Here is a 21,434-nt window from a genome sequence, read left to right on the forward strand (position 1 = left end):
ATATGTGATGCTTTTACAGTTACTGTTGAATCTAGAAAATAGGTCCTTGGAATTGAAGCTACCTTTTCAACCTGTGTTTCTCACTTGATGATTCCTTGGGAATTCGTACCATACTTGAATTATTAGTAGTCTTTTGTTAACATTGCAATAGCAGTAGTTATTACAGTGCTAACAGCAAGAACAATAGAAGAGGGATTCTACATTAGACCACAAAGGGACTAGATATAATTCAGGGGATGTATATGCTTAGTATAACAAATGCAAATTATTGGAAGTTAGATCTGGGGTTGCCTCAGGCATTCATAACAATGCAAGTTAAAATCTTTTTCTTTTTGTGGAAGTGACATCAAAAATGAAGGGGGAATTGGGAGCAGGTTGAGAAGAAGCAGAAATAGAGTAAATCATTTGCATGCTGTGTCTGTCCTCTGGAAAATGCATTTGTAAAGTTCAGAGGTCACTGGGCAATGGAGGTTGAATGTTTCATGACACATGGTGTTGCTTTGTTCCTGATTGCTGTTGTGTGGTGCTGGAGACAGCAAAGTCATTTGAGTGACCACCATAGCTGGTTCCATATGATAGAGAACTACCTACACAATAACAAGAGTTTGGACTGACTGTGTTTAGTGCAGCTGCATCTATTGCTTTTCGCTGTGATTTTCTTCACAATAGCCTGACATTTGGCAGTTGTGCACAGTGAACCAATGTAGTGTCTTATCTTTTGGGGGTTAACTCACAGAATTTCTGATTATTCTGAGTAAAAAACAATAATGTGAAAACCTTCACAGCTCAAACACATTGCTTTGATTTCAAGTGAGGATTAAAGTACATTTATAGAGAATGGGCACTCTATAAACTATGCGTTTCCTATGACCAGGTAATTACAGATTACTTCCCACTAGTCTTTTAAATTCAGTTTCATCATGCTTTTTTTTGGTAGTTATACTACTGAGCTGCGTTTAATTGGACTGCAGTTGCAGCATACTTAATGATTAGCTAGTTGTGATTCTGTTTGGATTTTATTTGAATAATTATTTTATTCTTCAAAAACTGGAGAGCATTGTCCATGTCTTGGAAAGGCCATAAAAATGTTTTTTTTTCTAGCTGTAACATCCAAGAACCTCTGTATTTTTTGAGATTTCCAGCATGAGCATTGCTTCTTACTAGGAGGCAGATTGAGGCACTTCTATCACTGTATTGAGCTGTGCAAGTGTATGTAATCTCAGATCTTTCACTAGATTGCTGAGCAAATATGCAAACTACTTTTTGTATTTGTGAAAACAAATGAAATGGTATAAACTCAAATATTTGATACTACTTTTAGTATGTATTTTCAAGTGAATAATAAACAAACAACTAAAGCATGGCTAAACATTGACATCCATCTTCTCCTGTATCAACCCCCTTAAAAAAACAAACTCAACAGTTTGGTTGTATTTGCTAAGATATGTTTGTTAGTGAACAGATATTGTGTGATACCGAGGAACTTCAGTGCATTTTATGACTGATTCTCTGAAAGAAATAGAACATCATTTTCTTGTCTGTAATGTTCAGTTTTGTCTTAACCCATTCAAGGAAAAAATTGTCCAGTTGATCATAATACAGTTTTACCTTTCTTGAGAAATCCCTCTTGCTTGAGTAATCCAATTAGTTGACAGACACTTAGCAGAGATTCCATATGGCATAGTCACATTGTGTGATCCTCATAAAGTACTCTAAAGAAGTGGTTTCCAGCAGGAGGCAATGCAGTACAGTGTCTCAGCAACCTATTAGCCACATCACACCTTGTGGACAGGAATGTTGATATCATTACAGGGTTGGCAGCTGAAGACTTGAGTAAGTCATTACAATTACTTTTCTTCTGGTTTAGACAAGAAAGGGGACCTTTTAATTGGTACAGCTTGAAGGAAGTGATTTTTTAAAGTTCATTAAGAGATTAGGAGATTGTGTGTTTGATATATATCCAGTCCTAACTAATTCTGTAAATGTGGGAGTTTTTTAATTGGGAACAGTCAGTTTTATACAGAGTTTTAAATATTAAAGATGTATATAATTTGCTGTTAAGGAATAGCAGTGGTTTCATGGCTGGCAAAGTATCACCTCTAGTACACTGATCTTGAAGTAATAGCATAACTGGCAAGCAAACCTGGTTTTACAGCTTTGAATAGTTTGACCACATCCTGCTGTGCAGGAACATGCTTATGACTGTTCATGTAAAAAATTGGCAGGCACCCAGTTGCTCATCTGAAGCAAGTTAAAGAATCCTTCTCCATTTTGAGGCGCTGCTTGGCAGCAGGCAGCACTTTATCATCATTGAAAACAATGACGAGATGCACTATGCTTGACTTCCCATCATTATCAGTTTCGACTAATGACTAATAACTGATAAATGTCTGTACTTAGAGCTAGTCAGCTTCTTGCTAGCTTTTCTTTTTTGTTTTTGTTCTGCTGAAGCAATTTTCCTCCTTTTAGACCAAGTAGTGTGTAGAACTCTTGCGTTGCCTGTGATTTACAGAGCATTAAGGCATTGTCAGCACAGGAGTGAACAGGTCTTACTGAGGTAGTAAACCCAAGAGCTGTATGAAATGTAAAAACAAGAAATAGAAATGAAAAATAATATTTACAGATATTGGACCCTTAATTGGGGAATATTCAGGTGACAAGTTACAATGCCTTATGACTCTTGGGACAGAGGTGATCCCTTTGCAAACCAAACCACAGTGTGGGATGTTATTTTTTGTACTTTTAGTTAGAAGTCTGGTTTTATACTCTGTTTTGATACCCTTTGGCACTTCTTGATTAAGGATGTTAATCAAGTTCTTGGCTGGCAGGAGCACATCTGACAATATTCCCCTACCTACTCTCTCAAGGTGCTTACCCTACTTTTCCCTTTGCCACACCTATTTGGGAACAGGACAAAAAGAGGTAGGATGCTGTATCCACAGTTGTTTATGAACCAGGCAGCTGCTGTTAGGTACTGATGATTTTGGTCATAAACTTATTTCAGGAGGAAAGTGAAAGTAAAGGGAATGTTTATTGTACTTTGAGGATCCAAGAACCATGCTTGTTCACTAATGGCTGATTTCCTTTGGGAAGGCAACAGCAAGTTGTTGTTGTTCTCATTTGCATCCTTTTCTCTGAGAGGTAGTTGATGAGTGGGCATGGGGAAATTCCTTGCCAGCAGGATGGCTGAACAAAGACAGAACACCTGTCTGCAAGATACCCCTTTTTGCCCTGTGAATTTAGTCCAAGTCCTGAGAGAAAGCAAAAGGGATATGGAGTAAGATCTAGAGTAGATTAAAAAAGAAAAATAATTTGAGATTTTGCGTTAACAATTGCACAATGACTGCAGGGAGTAAAGAAAGAGAGGTTGATTAAATAGTTGTCAGTTTGATTGGGATTCACATCAGTGGCCTCAGGTAAAGCTCACAGATGTCTCTTCTTTGGGGTATTGCTGAGTAAAAGGGATCTTGAAGGGAGATAACAAAAAGGAAAAGTTATTTGAGTAGTGGTTGTGATAAGCAATATTAGTTTTAGTCTGATTGCATTTCACTGTGGCAGTGCTTTAAAATGTCGCATTTCATTTCCTCTGTACCTAAATAAAAATAATTCATTGAAAGTTTGACTAAATTCATGTCTTAGGGAGTCCATGTTATACTGAACGTGGTTAAATCCATGTTTTCTTTGCTCCTTCTCAGAATAAACCAAATTAATCTCCCCAAACGCCAAACCAAGCCAGTGATTGCTGTATTTGGGACATGTGGAGTAAAACTATTGTGGATGAAGCTGAAGAGCACCAGGAATCTTTTGCATCTCAGAAAAGGGCAGGGTCTTCACCACTTGGCTACTTAGATTTTCAAAAAACAAACACAGTTTGAAAATATATAATAATTCTTTACTTTCCAAGATGATTAGGTGTGCTCTGATTCTCTACCTTGGGTATATTTGTGCTGGCTTTAGCATGAATATTTTCCAGGAGAAAATGCCATTAAATATTTGGCTACATTTAGGACATCATGAAGTATTTTTTGCCTCTGAAGTAGGAACTTTAGTCCACTGGAGACTTAACTAGAGAAGAAACTGGCCAAACTTGGTTTCTTGCATAGGTTTTCTGTTTTGTGTAGAATGTCCCCCCCAAAAATAACACCTGTTAAATCTTTTGCCATAGTGCTCTGTTTAATTTATCAGGATATGTAATTCACAGTTTTCAGAGCATTAAGAAATCTGCAGAGTGGTGAGGTGTTCAAACAGGGTAGTAGGAGAAGGTTTAGGGACACTACAAATCTGTGTTTGTAGTTTCTCTGTAGGCAGGTATCTGTTAATAGAGCATGAAACTCTTTGGTTTCGCTGGAGTTGGAATTTCGTTAGTGAAAGCAAGTATTTTGCAATTTATTCCTTAGTTTAGACTTCAGTGAGTCTTTGGTTGCATGAGGTTTTGCATTTTTTGAGTTAATGCTTCTTGCAGCTTGAAGTGCAGGTCAGATGGTAGGTCATTAGTGGAGGGAGAGGAGAATCTGAAGGAAATTACTCTGAGGAGCTGTTATACTGAACTTTTGTATTTAGTCCATGAATGCTAAGTGTGAGTAAATATGTAAATGTTAATGAAGTGTTTCCTTGAAGAGAGGGATTACGGTTTTTCTTTTTGAGCTTTAGAAGCAAAATTTTAATTGATGCTGCATTTCTTCTTTTTGCTGCCATAAGGTTTTGACTGAATGATGCCTAGAGACACATCATTGTTTGCATTGTTAAATCACCTGTTGTTCCTCTGCAAACAGTGTGTTGTACAGAATTCAGAAAATACATGTCTGCATAGTATTTGAGGGCATGATCAAGCTTGATATCTTTAATTGTAAACTTTAATGAATTTCCAGTTGAACATTCATCCTCTCTTCAGTACCTAGAAACTCCTCATCCCTTTGAAAATGGCAGTAAATTTGCATGCAAACGTGTTCCATTAATTGCTGTTTGACTCATCTATCATGGGCTAAGCTTTATATTCACACAGCTTAGACTTTCAACCCAATTTCTGGAATTAATTTAAATATTTAATGTCAAAACCCTAGGATGAAAGAGAGGAAAAATATTTTGTATGCTTATTGATCACCAGTTTCAGTAGCAGCAACCTGTAGAGGAAACTTCCAATGTTATAAAAGCAGAATTCAAACAGTTTTCCCTCTGAAGAGTATCACTCTGCATGCAATAAGATTTATAGCTACCAAAACTCTTCATGCAATAAAGCCTGTAGATACCAAAACTCTTGTAGAGGTACCTTGAGTAGGTTTTCCGTGATACTTAACACTTCACAGTTTCAAGTTAGGTACTGAGTGGTGAATCTGATTTCACTTTGGTTACTTGTTGGAGAAAATGTTGGATTTTCTTAAAAATTGGAAAAAAACCACCCAAAACTGTGTGCTTTGTATGAAAAGCTGGTTTCCTTAGTCAACTTTCTAAGGAAACTTTATGCTAAATTACTTTGTTATTTTGGATACGCAGATGAGTTTGCATAAGAATTCTTTTGATAATCAACAAAGAAGATTTTTGTGTTTCATTTTTATCATCAATCTGGAGTCTAAAAAGGCTAATATGCCTGGCCTGCATGTTCACTTGCTTCTCCAACCTTGACCCTTCTTTAGTGTTCGTAAGTTGCAATTTTGTGGTTTATTATGCCTGTATTAGCAAGTAGTGTGAATTAGAAAGTGGTGGATCTGGAGGATGAAGTAGTTCTCATCATCTTAGACCCACATTAACCCCTTTCCAGAATGGGGAAGGGGGCATTTCTTTTGGTTTGGATTGGTTTGGTTTGGTTTGGTTTGGTTTGGTTTGGTTTGGTTTGGTTTGGTTTGGTTTGGTTTGGGGTGTTTTGTTTGTCTGGGTTTTTTTTAGTCAGATTAGCTATTTTCAAGTCCTATGGACTGAATACCATTTGTGTCAGAATACACTAGGTGAATTCCTGGTTTGAGACATCTTTGAGTTTGCTTAAATCAAAAAAGTAATCCAGTTTATTTTCTCAGATAGCACTCCATGGGGCAGAACAAAGAATAAGTAGAGAAAGTGCTAAGTGGCATGTAAATTGTGTATTACATGAAATTAAGGAATAAGAAATAGAATGAGATTTATTAAAATAAATAATAGGGAAGTAAAAGCTATCAATGTTCTTGGAGAAAGTATTCTAGTATGTTTGTATTCAGACTTTTTCCTTTGAAAATTATTAAAGTACTTTATATGCAGACTTTTCTGCCAATTTTTGTCCCGTCATCAATATGTAAATGAACTTGTTTCCTTCAAGGAGAAATCGGTTTCAAACTAATAGCATTAATAGAAAATAAAGTGATACACAGAATGAAAAGTTTGGATTTAATTGTGCAGTGGAGATACCTTCAAAGAATAGCAGGCAAACTATATTGCTGATTGTGCCACTTGTACAACGTCAGTAGTTGACTAAGAGTGTTGTGGGACATGGAGCTAAGAAGAATGAATAGAGCTACTTTTTGTTGACATAATTTATTTTTATTTCCAGAGTCCCTGAGGTGAAATATTGACCCCTCTTCCAGCACTGCAATACCCTCCACAGTCATCCTTATGATTCAGCATGTGTGCTAAGCTGTAAAGAGAGGAGATGAGTAAGACAGCTAAGGTCTAGCAGTAACAGAGGATATAAGGAAAAATTACTATGATGATGACAATCTGATTATTCATTTTCAACAGAATTGTAGATGATTTGGACTGAAATTTGGGACTTAATGTTTTTGTTAGTTCCATTTCTTTCTTTTGTTTTGTCCTTTATCAGGACAAACAGACAGCAAATACTACAAGGTACACCTGCAATACCATGATTACAATATCAGAATAAAAAGAAATTTGGGACTTACAATGTTTTTGTTAGTTCCATTTTTTCTGGATTTTTAACTATTTTTAAATGATCAGGTAACAATTACCAAAATGGCAGTTTTCTCTCTTGGTTTGGTCTGAATATCATGACCTTTTTTTTTCTTGCTTGTGAAGCTATTAATCAATTTTTCCAAGTCCGTAGGCTTGATGAAATTATTTTACATATTCTGGTTTAAAGTGTGTAGTGATCCTGACAAAAAAAAAGAGGAACAAGAAAATCTATCAATATTCTCTTTCTGAAAGAGAGATTTCACAGTAGCATTAACTTATCTTTGTCTGGTTCACCAAGTATGCCTACATTTGTTTGTTGTATGGCTTTACTATTTCGTGCTTCAGATTGTGAGTATCTAGGATTTAGCCTCTTTTCCATGTTCTGTTTATTCACTGTTAATTATTTTTCAAGCTGAGTTGCTTGAGAACAAGAAAAATTTAGCTTCCATTACCCTCTATCGCAAATGAAGGACAGCTTTCCTATTGCATGTAGTCTGCTTGTGACTCTAAGATGCTCTTGTGAGGGAACTTTTTAATGTGTTCTGATGTTAATGCTTTGTTGTCATTCTTAACAGTCATGTTTTTTATTTATTGTCAAATATGAAGCACAAAATATCATTTTGGTTTATAGTTTACTTTCGTATTGAAAACGCTTCTCTAAATTACGCAATTCAAATACATAGAAATATTTAAAGGCCCTTATGAAGCCGTGACTATGTAAAAAGTATACCTGTAGCTATAACTAAAGAAAAATTATTGTAGATGAAGAACAGTATTAAATCATACAAGTATGACAACTTTTTGCAATTCTGGAGTTGTTGTCAGAAATACAGAGTGCAATTGTCTAGCTACACAGTATTTAATTGGTCTAAAATACTGATGCGGTAATGCTTATGAGTGTGCATGTTATATTGTTAATAACATAATTGATAACTATCTTTTGAGAAAGAGCAATTGTAATATTACCTATTACTAGCTATAAATATGTATATATGTATGTATATATATATATATATATATATATATATATATAACCAAATTTTGCATCAGTTATTGGTCATCTTTCAGTTATGCTGTTGCTTATTTCTTAATTAGCTGTAACATCTTTCTCTGCTATCTGCGGAAGTATTATCAAAGATTAGAGAAACCCCAAAAAACAGTGTGAAGCTCTCTGTCAAAAGAATGGCTATGAACACTTTGCTGCTCGTTGTCTCTTGAAATGACTTTTCACCAATAGATAAGATTTCTTTCAAGTCTTGTTATAATCATGATGAGGAATTTCTTATTTCAGAGATGGTATTACAGATCCCAGCAATGTTAGGAAACAATAGTTTTCACTATTTTTTTCCTGAAAGTGATCTGCTGTCTTATATTCAGTATGGGAGTGAACACTAGGCCTCTCTGTGATTTTAATTCTTTCATCTTTAAGGCGAAGTTTTTCTTTCTTAATCTACAAGCATTCTTTCAGCCTCATTGCTTGGGCTTCTGTTCACAATCAAAATGTTAGGTTTTCAACTGAATCTTAGTCTGAAAAACAAGTGTTGAAAGACTCACTGTGAAAAGGACAGCATCCAGTGCCAGCCTTCAAGAACACCAAAATTATTTTAATACCTTATGCTAAATCATTCCATCAGCTGGGCTTCTACTGTAGGGCCAGCCAGCAGCTGTGTCTCTCTTTACATGTTCTTATGTCATCATGTGTGGTGTCTTCTATGGTATCTCGACTCTTCTCAGCAGTAGTCATGCATTTCACCCGTTTTGTTTGTTTTGGCAGGCAGGCCTATCACTTTGCTTTTAGATGTTCTCATAACATTCTTCTGTCTTTGTGTTTTTCTTAATTTTTTCTCCCCTCAGGGTGTCCTATCCCCTGTACATGAAGAATGGAATTGCAGGGTGAGAGCAGTGTTGGTAATTGCCCAGGTAAAAGGCAGCTGATTTTAGGTTTAAGCATTTCTTGCTTTTCAGTAACATATCTGAAAGCTTTTAGATGACTGTTATTCAAAGCTTTGGAATCAGCCCACTTGAGAAGGTGCGTCTATTTGGGTACCCAGTTACATTGATCTCTGTAAAATACCTTAATGAAGCTAAAGCTAAATTTTAGCTAGAATCTTCAGATTTAGCTGCTATTGAATATTTGCAAAGTCTTATTAATGTACCAAAATCATACAGGCATTTCTCTGTCTTACCAAAGCTGAGAAATATATAATTTCTAAATGTGTGTTTTTGTTTTAGTTTTGTAGAGCTTTGGTTTACTTTCTTGAGTCTTTCTTTGTGGGGTGCCTTTGTATTCTATGTATGATTTATTTAAAGTTTGTGCAAAGCTGATTAATTTCTTGGGGTTTTTAAAATTATTTTCATTCCACTTTTCAGTGACTATAATCAAACTTTAAAAACTATCTAGAATACAATTTATGTATTTTCTGTTACCTAGCTATATTTGCTGTTACTTTCTCTGTATTGATGAGACAGAAAGTGTTTTCACAATAACATTTGAAGATTTGTAATTAGTTGCTTCATTTTTAGTTAAAACACTGCCGTTAATATTGCTTTCATATAATCATGTTCTTCAGTATTCAAGTTTCCTACAAATCTATGGGAAAAGAGCAAATACTACAGATTGGGATGATTTATTTGAAAAGTGCCTGTTGTCCCTGACTTACCTGCAGGAGTTTGTGTTTTCACCTACCTACTTGTTGTTTTAGTTTGTAATAATCTCTAGTTTAAAGTAGCTTTTATTACATGTTAAACAAGTTTTGTGTGGACATATAATGCACCAGAAAATATTAAAGAACTGCAACTTAAGCAACTGATGGCTCAATTGAGAGTATGAAATTTACCAGACAGACAGTATGAACTACAAGATACACCTGCAATACCATGCTTACAATATCAGAATAAAAAGATTTTAAAACTCTGCCATCTATGCAGTGATCCATGATACTGTTTTCTTGAAAAATGTGATGATATTTAAAGATGGACCAGAAGTATTCCTGTCCTTTTGTGCAGTAAATGCCAACTTAATGTTTCGGCAATAGCCTTGTTTGCATATGGATTTTACAAAAATCCATTGCAGATTATTTGAAAAGCAGCTCATTAGAATGACAGATTGCTTACCAAATTTTGTTTTCTTGTCAACTAATATTGGTTACATTCAATTAAACAAGGTTGTACTTTCTAAAAACATAATCTCAGTCTGCAGCTGAGGGCCTTGCCTATATCTGCAAATCAGATTCCTAATTTCTAGATCTACTTGGAAGATTAGGCTGTGAATGTTCCTAAAATTTCTCCTTTTCACACAGCTTTCACATTTTCACTACCTCAGTTCTAGTACATACATTGTTTGAGTACCAACACTGCAGATTATTAAGTGAGGGTGAGAGAAAGGCTTTAAACAAAAGCAATTGTCAGCTTTCTGTCATGGTGTGTTGTCAGATGTTTGACAAGCTGTCTCTTGGCCACAGGCCATTTGGTTGTAATGGAGCTGACTGTTCTTCTGGGGAACCAGCAAAACATGTGGCCACACGAAGCAATAGCTCCATGTCATTTGGTCACATCAATAAAGCAAAGGTTTGGGGTGTAGTAATCCCAGTTCTGACATGATCTTGTTGGTTGATTAAGATTCTTAAACTTTCTCTGCTAATTTGTCATCCCACAAAACAAGAAACTACTATTTACTAATTTGATTTGAGTGTTGGAAAAAGTGATTAGTCAGTGTTTACGAAAAGTTACAACATAATTATGAGTATAATTAAAGACAAATCATGTAATAAAGAGTATATGTATGGTAAAAAGGTGAAGTAAAAATGTAGACAAAAACTGAAGCGGTGTGGTGAAGTGAACCTCATTCAGGCCAAGACAAGAACTGAGAATTAGAGTGTGCATTGTGTGTACGTTCTGCCATGCAAAAGAAGGGAACAAAGATGCTGCATTTGAAGGAGGGAGAAGCTAAGGAACCTGGAGAGGGAAGACTTATGTTTCCTCCTTTCAGCAATGAAGGAGGAGAAGTCAATTTATTTTTTGAAGTTAATTAAAATATAGTTTATGGCTTTCTGAAATTTGTGTTCCATCCATTAGTAACACATAATCTTTGACCAAAGCTGCCTGGCAAATGAGTATGTGGGAGTTGCATTGATTTGGAAAATGCATGCTAAGACCTTTCTTGCAGTACTACTTAGTACTTAACCATGGTAGAAATTATTTCAGGTAGTCAGCAGGGTATTTAGGTCCTGGTTTTCGTGTAAGTGGTATATTAATGGATGTTCTGCTTAAATGGCAGATTTATTCCAAAACTTATTGGGTGTTGTGTAATTTTTTTCTTTAAATGTTTTTAAAGATATTGAGGTTTATTACTCTGAATTGTTTTCTATGCAGAAGTTTCTGCTCTGAAATCTTCTCTTGTATCAGTATGCTGAGCTTGCTAATATCCATTCAAAGTAAAACTGATCCTAGTCTAACTGTTACTGTACTTGCAGACCTTTAGTCAGTGATTTAGAATTTAGCTAATCAAGACTTTTTTTTTTGACATTACTTTTAAAAGATAATCTTGCCTTGTGAGTGCTCTTTTGCTCTTGTGATAAAATTTTAATTTGTGTTTTCCATTTTCTCAATTATTTGGCAGTATTGGTAGTTTCCTTTGCTTTTAAGTATAACAATGACATGTGAATTATAATGTCATTGTACTGTGATAGTGTCTAGTCTTTCTAAAACTCTGCAGTGGGGCGTGAGCAGGCGTACTACTTGTGTACTACTCATCTGCTTACATGCTTAGTTTATACAATATTTATTAGACTTATAGGCATGAAATTAAAAAATTGAATTAATAATGTGACTTTGATGTAAAGCAGAAGTTGCTTATTTGTATATCACAGGCAATTAGGAAAAAAACACTCTTAGTTTAGTTGAATGCATTTTTGCTTGCTTTCAGACCCAGCACAGCCTCATGAATAAATGTTTGACTCCCAGTTACTAGGTTTGTGTTTTGATTAGAAACAACTCGGAGGTGAGGTAAGTTTGTTAACTTATATGCAGTGGACGCAGGAAAATGTGAAGGTGACCCAGTTCTGTGGCTTCAGCAGCTCCTGCTGCTGTTTCCTCCTGCAGATCAGGTGTCTGTCAGCAGCCCCTGTTAGCACAGGCGTGGTCATCCAGCACAGAGCCAGCGCAGGAACCGTGCTTAAATGACCTATGAGTCACAAACTGCTCAGGAACGTCACCTTTTCCTTTCTCTATTTCTTGCACATTTTTATAATGAGTTTCATTGATTAGGAAAGTCTTTGTGTGCTGAACTCACTGAAAAGTAGATCAGGGTTGTTTTGATCTTTGAAATATCATCATTGCAAGGAAGTAAGAATATGTAGAGAATGCAGTTGGGCGGGTATCAGTGCTACTCAGTGCTGTGGAATCGCTGCACGTGTAAGGATGGTTCACATGAAGGGTGTAAACAGTTAAACTTCATGGTCTAAATTTTCTGAATTGCTTGCTGTACACTTACAGTTCCTTTAATTATTAAAATGAAAATAAATGAAAACTTGTTTTGCTGCATTTGAAGTGTTCAGAAATAGACAGGGAGAGGAATGGTAGGAGGAAACCTAGTCATGCTTGCTGCATATTATCTCCCTTAATGCTGCAGGTTGCAACTGGCTCATAGTGACAAAGAAAACAAAAATGTTTTATTTGTATTTTGATGCATTTATTTTTGTAGCTTTTTGAAGCAAGACCATTGCACTGCTACAAAAAAAAAAAAAAAGGCAGCATTTACATCTAAGTGTTTCTCGTACTAATAGAATATAACTTTTTAAAGATGCATGTGTTTCTGAGGCCTAGCCTCTACAAAAACACTTTTTTTTCTTTAAATTCCAGTAGTTCTAAGCTGCTGGGCATTGTAAAAATAATCATTCAAACACATTTGTTGATGGTTTGCCAAAACTTTGAAGTGGAGTAATTTTTTTCAGAGGTTAGAAAACTTTAATACAAAATTGTAATTTAAAGGAAAATTTTTCTAGTGATTATTATGTAGAAACGAATTTATTTCTTTATTTCTTTTTAAATTATTGCTTTAGAAAAAAAAGGATAAATTCTATTTATGTAAGTGCTTCCAAACATCTGCAGTTCAAAGTACATAATTCACAGTGACACCAAAGGTTGGTTTGTGTTTTGACTGGATGACTTTGGTATTATTTTTGTCTGCAGAGGAAAGAGTGTATCGCATCCAAGTGGTGCAAGATGTTTGCCTCTCCAGAAATTGTGATGAATTTGGGACAAGGGGCAGACTGTTAAAAAAAAAAAAATTGAGGGGAGGGGGAAGAAGGGCAGTCAGAGTGAGAACACTTGTGTTCCATTTGGCGTATTTGAGCTGGGAGCCAGTCTGAAGTACAGATCATTACAAACAAAGTAAGAAAAGGTGAACAAAACAACTGACTAAGAGAAGAATCAGTTGAACTGGTTTTGTTTGCTTCACATGCTTATTTATTGTATTTAGGTTTCCAGAGGTGAAGACTTAAAAATATAATAGGTGAAAAAATAGCTTTGTTTCTTCATCTTTTTTGTGTTTGATGTCTGGAATAATTATTTGTACTTCAGTTGTTCACTGTGATGAATATGTGTTAATTAATTTCAAAACATAGATGCACTGTATTACTTCAGGAAGTATTGTGCTGTGTAGTAGTAGGATCTCAGTACCCCATAAACTTATCTTTCAGTGGTGTTGGTGCATTTTCCATCAGTGTATGGTTTGTCACTTACTTTGCTCATGAACATTTGTTCTTTTCATTACTTACAATGCCTAAAGGAAAAAAATGCATGTGGGAAAATAGTTCTGCCATTCAGATGGACTCTGACTTTCCCAGAATTTGGAGAACATAAGCCATTTTCCCAAGTTATTCAGTAGGAAGTAGGTTATTTTTATTTCACACTACTTCAGTAGTTGAGAATTCCAGTTCAGCGAGGACTTCATGCATAAAAGCCACAGAATGTGGCAGAGTACTCAGTGTTTGAAGTGAAGGCACTGATATGCAATCAAGTCATTATGCACTAGCCGACCCAGAGTGAGTGACTTAGCACTCACTTTTGATTTTTGTGTGACTTGAATAAAAATATGTTACCTTAAGTTTAATGACAGAATTAAGCTATTTGTGGGAGAGTGTGGTTATGTGTTTTTAAACTAGGGAGGCCTCATACGACTGACTAGTGTGATCAGATCGGACCAAAGATCCACCTGCCTCGCCAGCCTGACCTCACTCAGGTCAGCACTGGAGCAAGCACGTTACAATGCCTCCATCTAGGCACTGTGACTTCTTTCAACAAGCTCCTCAAGTGTACTCTTGTGTGTTTATGCCAGTGCTGACTTTCAAGTTTATAAGCACTGCAAGTTTTGATAAGGACTTTAGGTGAACAAATGTATTCTAATGAAATATTATATTTTCTATCTACTAATTGAATAAGACAGCAAAATAATATTCAGAATTGAGGAAAGAACTTAGTGCAGAATTTTGCCTCATATTAGTACATTTGTTTCATTAGACTTTGACCCCCATACCTTTAATAACAGAGACAAATCAATTCCTTTCCTTTTTCCCTAGCATATAAATGGCATAATGTGTTGACTTTTTTTTTCCCTAGCATATTGCCATAAGTTCAGGAGAGGTTAGTTTTGATTCCTTTTAATGAAAGGCAATGAAAAACATTATATGCCATACAGTAATATTAAAAGCAAATATAGATATAATGGGATTAAATAGCCACCAGGACTGCATTTGTAGTAAGGAAGTGTTACGGTTTTCTGTTATATTCAGTTTTAGCTGTTGCTTCCTGAGCCAGGTAGTGTCACAGTACCCTTTTCTGTGTCAAATCTGTGCTGAAATACAAAATGAGAAATTCATCTGACATTACCATCCTGGTTCAATTAGATGAGAGCAAGGGACCTTGGTGTAGCAAAACTTGAAAATTTTGAAAGCACATGAACAACCTGATTGACCTAAGATGTGCAGAGTTAAACAGGCTTCTGCATGAAACCTCTGGGGATAGGTGTCTTCATACAAACTACACAAGGGATCAAATGGGTGGGGACAGGAGGCTGCTCTGCTCAATGTTAATGCTTTGCTGTATTCCATCTTTGTCTCTACTAGTGTTGTTTCTACAATGGCTTGCAGGTTTTTCTTTACTTTTGTGTAATATCTGAACCTTTTACTTTGAGAACACATCACTGAAGGATCATGTTAAATAATGATCAAAAAATAACTCATCAATCTGTGTAGATGTGGCAGGCACTGTAACACTATGTTAACGTGTTACAGGTACAAGTTGAAGAAAATTCTGAAAAGCTGACAGCATGTTAAAGATGATTTGTTTATACAAGTGCTAAAGTTATGTTTGATATGTTAATGCAACCTCATTTTCTAGTAAAGGCCAAACACTATTAAGTGGTTATTTGCATTGATTTTTCTATCTTCTGAAATACTTGATTCAAGGTAAACCATCTTTACTCCTTTTGTATAACTGGAGCTGAGGCTGTCTTTTAACAGTCACTTTCTGGGTGGGCCTCATGGATTTTACTCAGTGATATTCTCCTTGTCCATTTCTTGACCTTTCTATCAGTATCCCTTTTAGCAGATGCTCCTTTTTCAATTTATCTGGATTTTCCCTTTGGTGTTCCAACACTCCCACCTGGGGAGTCGCTGAAAGGGGTCAGCACCCACTGCAGCTTGAACCAGTGCCTCTCACAAACATCCTCATTCTGCTGAATCGTGTTACCTGATGCTCATTAAAAACGTCTCAAGAGTAGCCTATCATTTACACTTTAAGATGGGAGGGAAGGATATGTTTACTTGCTGTCTATCCTTGCTTTCCTGGCTGAATCTCTTCTTATCCTTTTGGTATGTTACCTGCTTTGCTTTTCATTTTGTGTCTTAGCTGCTTGTGATATATCCTATGCTGAGTGCAGAGGTATTTGTTTCAAAAGACTGCATGTATTTAGAAGAGTTGCATCTTGGAAATACAGTTAAAGAGAAGACTGAGGCCCTGTTGCTGGGAATGGATGATGATGTACTGACAACTGTACCGCTGAGCAGTGATGGTTGCTCAAGGAACACTTGGAGTAGGCATAATGAGTTTCACTGTCTATCAAATACATTATCACCTGATTCAGGCTAGCTAAGGAGACTTTTTGGGGGAAATACCTTCAGAGAGGAGAAGAGATGTGTGGGTTTGAAAGAAGAGAGAAAACTTTTGTCAGGATTGATTTGGGGATGGGTTTTTCTGCACCTTCAATTGTCTATATTGGCTCTCCGGCTACAGAACTGTGAATGCACGCAATAGACCACTCAGTAAAGTTAATTCTTAGTGAGTTGTTTGTGTGATACCTTTATAAAATTATATTCCCATTTCTGAGGCTTTAATATCCTTTACTCAGCAAGGTCATCAGTGTTCTGGTCAAGGCATTTTCTCATTGACATGTGTCCACACTGCTCCGGTATTCCTTGATGTACTCAAAGTATCTGAAGTAGAGAACCAGTTTTCTCAATTAACAGCTCGTGTTTCATAATGTGTTAAACTCATGGGAATTTGCATTTAGGGACACAATTAAACCTCAGATCCAATGTTTGGGTAACCTGTATTGCACAAAATATATTGTCTGTTTGAAGTTTTCCCAAGCGTGAATTTTCGCAAGTTTGAGATAACAGAATTTAGACATAGTATCTCAAATTAAACACTTCCTTTAGCTTTCAGCTTTCTTAAAAGGATACATCCAACACTTCCTTTTTGTCAGTACCAAGTTGGATGATGTCTTCTCTTCACTGTGCTCCAAAAAGTATTTTATAAATGTTTTTAGAAGGAAATTCAGTTTCTTACTTGCAGCTGTTGGCGCTTTAGAGGCCTGGAGTGAACCAATAAAACACATGTTCTTTTAAAGAACATCTATTTTTATTGGACCTTGCTAACAACTAGTGACACAGAATTCAAAAAATGTTGGCTCAAATGAATAGAAGGGCTGCATTGTTTTAAATTCTATTTTAAACTTTTCTTTACAGCAAGGTTACACTAAAATTTCACATGCTTCTGCTCTTATGAAAAGGAGTGCTTGCCTTTAGAATGATGATTTAATATTTTCAAAGTAGCTGAGGTATCAAAGTTGTGAAGTGTAAAATTTTATTAAGACATACACAGTGTTGCTGTTTAAGAGTATTATTATAATGCTTTCACAAAAAGGGTAATTGAAGATTTTACTACTTAGACAGCCAAGAACAAACCAGAATATCTTCTGTTTATGCATTGTTTCCAAAATAGTGAAACACTTAGGTGCAAAGATCAAATTAGATCACCATTTCTTTCAGTGATGTCCCAAACTGAATTCAAGCAGTATACTAGTTGAAAATGCCCCGGGGGATTTTTTTCAGATATCAACACTCTCAGTAGAAATGAAATTAAATGAAATTAAATAAAAGAGAAATTACAAAATGTTCCCAGGTTTGATGTAAATGTAATCATATCAAGGTTGACTTGATAGGGAGTTTATCCATTCTATGTTACCTGTGTTGCATCTTTACTGTACTTCACTTGTTGTGTTCTGCAAGATCCTTGAGTCCCACTGCTGCTGTTTATTTCAGTGCCCTGTCTTCGCAGGAGTGGAGAGCAGATTTAAGATTGCACCCATGTTCTCAGTGATACAACCTGCTCTGTACCAAGATCTTTACTCATGTAGTCCTGTAGCTAGGTTTTGCTCTTAGCATGTTTTCACATGCCTTTTGGAATCAAGAGAATAACATGATTATAAATTCATGTTTTAAAGGTAAATTGAGATTTTAGTCTTTTAAATAATATTTGCTCTGTGTCAACTTTTGTTGTTGTCAAATTGTGGATTCCAAAACACTGTTTTGAAGAAGAATGTTGGCAAAGCAGAAAAGTGAGTGTCCTCATTTGGTGATCATACATATGTACATATGTATATGAATGGATATGTGAAGATATAGTGCCTGCAGTGGTAGATAGATTTTTTTTTTATGGTGTTTAGATCACATAAGCCGAGGAAAAAATATTGCTAGGGGAAAAGAAAAAAAACAAACGTAATCTGTGTTTAGTTCTTCAGTAGTTTTGGTAGCGCCTTCATGTCTGCAAACACATAGTTTTTAGTTTTCATCTGGACATGGAAAAAGAGTCACATGTGGGATTCTGTGATTTGTAATTGTGTGTGTGTGTGTGTGTGTGTGATAAAGACAGATGTTAAATATCTCAAGTGTGAAAATGCTTACAATCAAATATATATTAATTTTTTATGTATTTCCCTATCTGTGGGAAAATGTATTTTTTCTTGCAATAAAAATGAAACTGTACATTAAGAAAGTTTACAACACACATTTAGAGAATGTACTAGGCCAGAAAAATTCACTGCCTTTAAAATAGGTAATCCTATTAGAAATAAGCTTAGATTTCTAACAGAAGTAATGAAATATAACAGATATGTGAATGGAATTTTAATAGTACTTTTGGGCTCCTACAAATGTTTAAACTTTATTCAAGTAGGGGATTGGATCATTCTGGATTATATGCTATACTGGATACCTGATGAGCAGTATATTTTTAGGTCTTATTTTGTGTTTAAGAATTGTATGTGTTGGCATGTCTTTAAATTTTTGTCTCAAGATCCTGTAGCATTTGTTATTTTACTTAGACCTCATTTGTAATTTTTTCAGTTCTGAAGCTTTCTGTTTCACAGTTTTTCTTTTTTTAGAGTTTACATGAGCTGGGCTTCATTGTACCAAATACTGAATTGCTCAGGAATAGGGTGCATATACATGATGGGAAGCTCAGTTCTGTGTTGTCCACTGTCACTAAGACACTAAAAGAGACTGACATTTCCAGGTCTTTTGAGACAGCAGTGCTTACATGGGCATTATAGCACAATTCTTATTCTTTTTCTTTTTTGCAAGTGTTTTCAGAAAGTATCTATTAAATTTTTTTAATCAAATAATTGTATTTTGTTCTTACAGTCTATTAGCTTTGGGTTTTGGTGATCATATCTAAACTACTGGCTTGTAATACGTTGTTGTAAAATGCTTCTCCTGGTACTCTGCTTTTCCCTAGTTCTTACAGTTGTTCCATGTGTCTTCTTGGTACTTTGTCTGCTTTGGGGCTTTTGTTTTTGTGGGTTTTTTTGTTTGGTTGGTTTTGGTTTTTTGGTTTTTTTGTTGAACAGATTTTTTTGTAAGGCAAAGATCTGTCTGTTGACAGCTAATTGCTCTTTCAAATCAAGAAACTGGGCAAGACCTTTTATAGTTAACATAAAAAAAGAGCAAAATATAATTTGGTTTTAACTTGCATATTTTTAATCATTAAAATAAATGCTCAGCAGATAGCAGTAAGTCTATATGTATAGGCACACTGTAGCAAGTGCTAATTTTCTCATTTTTTGTCATTAGGTTAAATATTTAAAGAAAACACTCTTGGAGAATTAGCTCATCCTCTTAGTATGAAAAATACAAGTCTAAAAATTTCATCTATATTTTCTAATAAAAGGTTGGATCCTTGATTTGAGAGAAGGGTCTTTCATTCGCTTGCATTTCAAAAAGGATAAATTCTTTCCTTTATATCTACTTACTTAATACATAAAAGCCAAAATCTAGCCATATATTGGCATAACTAGGAGCAGAAATTCAACCCAACATTCTGATAAATATCTTATCTGATACATAGCATACTTTTGGACCAGGAGGAAACTGAATAATGATACACATTTTAAAAACATAACTTTAGTACTGTCTGGGACTGTAACTTGCTTTTGTCGGAGCTTTCACTACTGCAGAAATAGTGATGGGGTTATTTACGTTAAGTCTTTTGGCTTCTTGAAAAAAAATATGCCCACACTCCTCTACTTAATGGGATTCTTTCCTCGTTGCAGTGCAAACGGCTGGAGCAGGAGCTTCATCATCTGAAAGAGCAGAACCAGACTTCAGCAAACAACACGAGACATATGACTGCTGAAAACAATCAAGAACGTGCTCTGAAGGTAAATCTCCATTTCTTCTTGCAGGCAAATTAAGGTTGTAAGCCCCTGGTGCCAGCTTTCTGGGCTGCATATATCAGTTGTGTACATTTCGGCAGAAGTGAGCTATGGTGTTTGCCAACAACTGCTTCTTTAAACACAGATACAGCACCCTTCTGTTATGGTTTTATTTTATTTTGCCTTTGAAAGCAACAAGAAAAAAAATAACATATCCTCCAAATTATTGGGCTGGTAATTAACACTAAATTCTTGAGACTTTTCTTGCAATATTACATTGTATAAGGTGAAGAAAACTGCAATTATTTGCCTCGTGGTACCTTTGCAAAACTAATATTTTAAAGCATGGCTGTTTGATCTGCTCCCAGCAGTGTGTGCTATATTAATAACATTGTTGACCGATACTACTAGTGACCACACAGTTGATACTACTATTTGCAAAAGGGTAGCTACTTGGAATTGGGAGGAGGAATAATAAGTCTTGTCAATAAGAATAAAAATGAGCAGAGAGGCGGGAGAGGGTCAGAGAAAGGACAGTGTAAAGTGACAGGTTATTGCTGCTTTGAGAAAGGGAAATTGTAATGTCAGTGGAGTTGATAGCTACATACCCTGCAATCTCACCGCTAGCCAGGATAAGAGACTGTGCCAGGTAAGATGTGCAAGCATTGTGCACACCTCTTCAGCCACTTTATTCTTAAAAATCTCTTTTATGGGTAGTGGAGATGCAATACAAATACAGAAGTTATTCTCTTTATACTGTGTTGTCATTTTAAAATTGTTTGATTTAGACAGTAAGATCCAAAGGTATCTTGCTTACAGATAGATTTTCCTTTGCCTCCTTCTTTCTATTTTTTTTTATTTATTTGGGAAACATCATTATACATACAACAACTTGACCAAAGCAAAGTATAAGTTAAATCCTTGTGTAGTTTGACATTTCTCAGTAAGAAAAGCAATAAATATTATAATAATAAATTGAGAGAGGCTATGTGCCACACAAATGCTATAAATTCCATGGGTTTATAATTGCCATCAAAATCTACGGTGAATATGACGAAATCAGATGTGCAATACTGAAAGCAGATGACTAGAAATGGAGATCATAAACATTCAGGGGCTGTTTCTGACTGCAATAACAGCTTTATTTTAAATCTGGTGTCACTAAAAGTGCTTGCCAAGCATGCTACTTATTGAACATAGTATTGTTTTTCATTAATTGCAAGCTGACTTGTTTTTTCTGTGTCATTGAAAATATTGTGCAGGGAGCCTTTCTGCTAGAAAAAAAAGTTTTATTTAAGCTACGCTTTTTGCATTTAATATTGTCTGACATAACGCTTACAGAATAATTATATTTTCAGAGCAAGAAGTGATTTGATAGTTCCAAGCGTTACTAGGATTTCATTCTAAGCCTGATATTGCTCTCCCAGCACCTAATCTTTAAAGAATTTCATTTCTGACTGTCACAGGAATTTTTTTAGTTTTCAAAGTTAAAGGTTAATTGATCATAGTCTCTTAGAGATGAGAGTCTGGGGAGGAAAAAAGACCGCTTTTCAATTTTTTTGAAGTT

General features: G+C 35.5%; 1 protein-coding gene across 9 annotated transcripts in view; it reads left to right on the plus strand.

Moving 5' to 3' along the window:
* The window catches only part of MIPOL1 (mirror-image polydactyly 1), a 186,719-nt gene that overhangs the window by 68,870 nt on the left and 96,415 nt on the right, over positions 1-21,434 (plus strand). For 7 of the 9 annotated variants that reach the window (XM_038137478.1, XM_038137485.1, XM_038137480.1 and 4 more), the window contains 2 exons: positions 8,731-8,796; positions 19,766-19,873. In XM_038137478.1, coding sequence (XP_037993406.1) covers positions 8,731-8,796; positions 19,766-19,873 — 174 coding nt within the window. The remainder of the gene's footprint in view (positions 1-8,730; positions 8,797-19,765; positions 19,874-21,434) is intronic. The other 2 variants (XM_038137483.1, XM_038137486.1) reach the window with 1 other exon arrangement.

The sequence above is a fragment of the Motacilla alba genome, chromosome 5 (genome assembly GCF_015832195.1).
Source record: "Motacilla alba alba isolate MOTALB_02 chromosome 5, Motacilla_alba_V1.0_pri, whole genome shotgun sequence".
Lineage (NCBI taxonomy): Eukaryota > Metazoa > Chordata > Aves > Passeriformes > Motacillidae > Motacilla > Motacilla alba.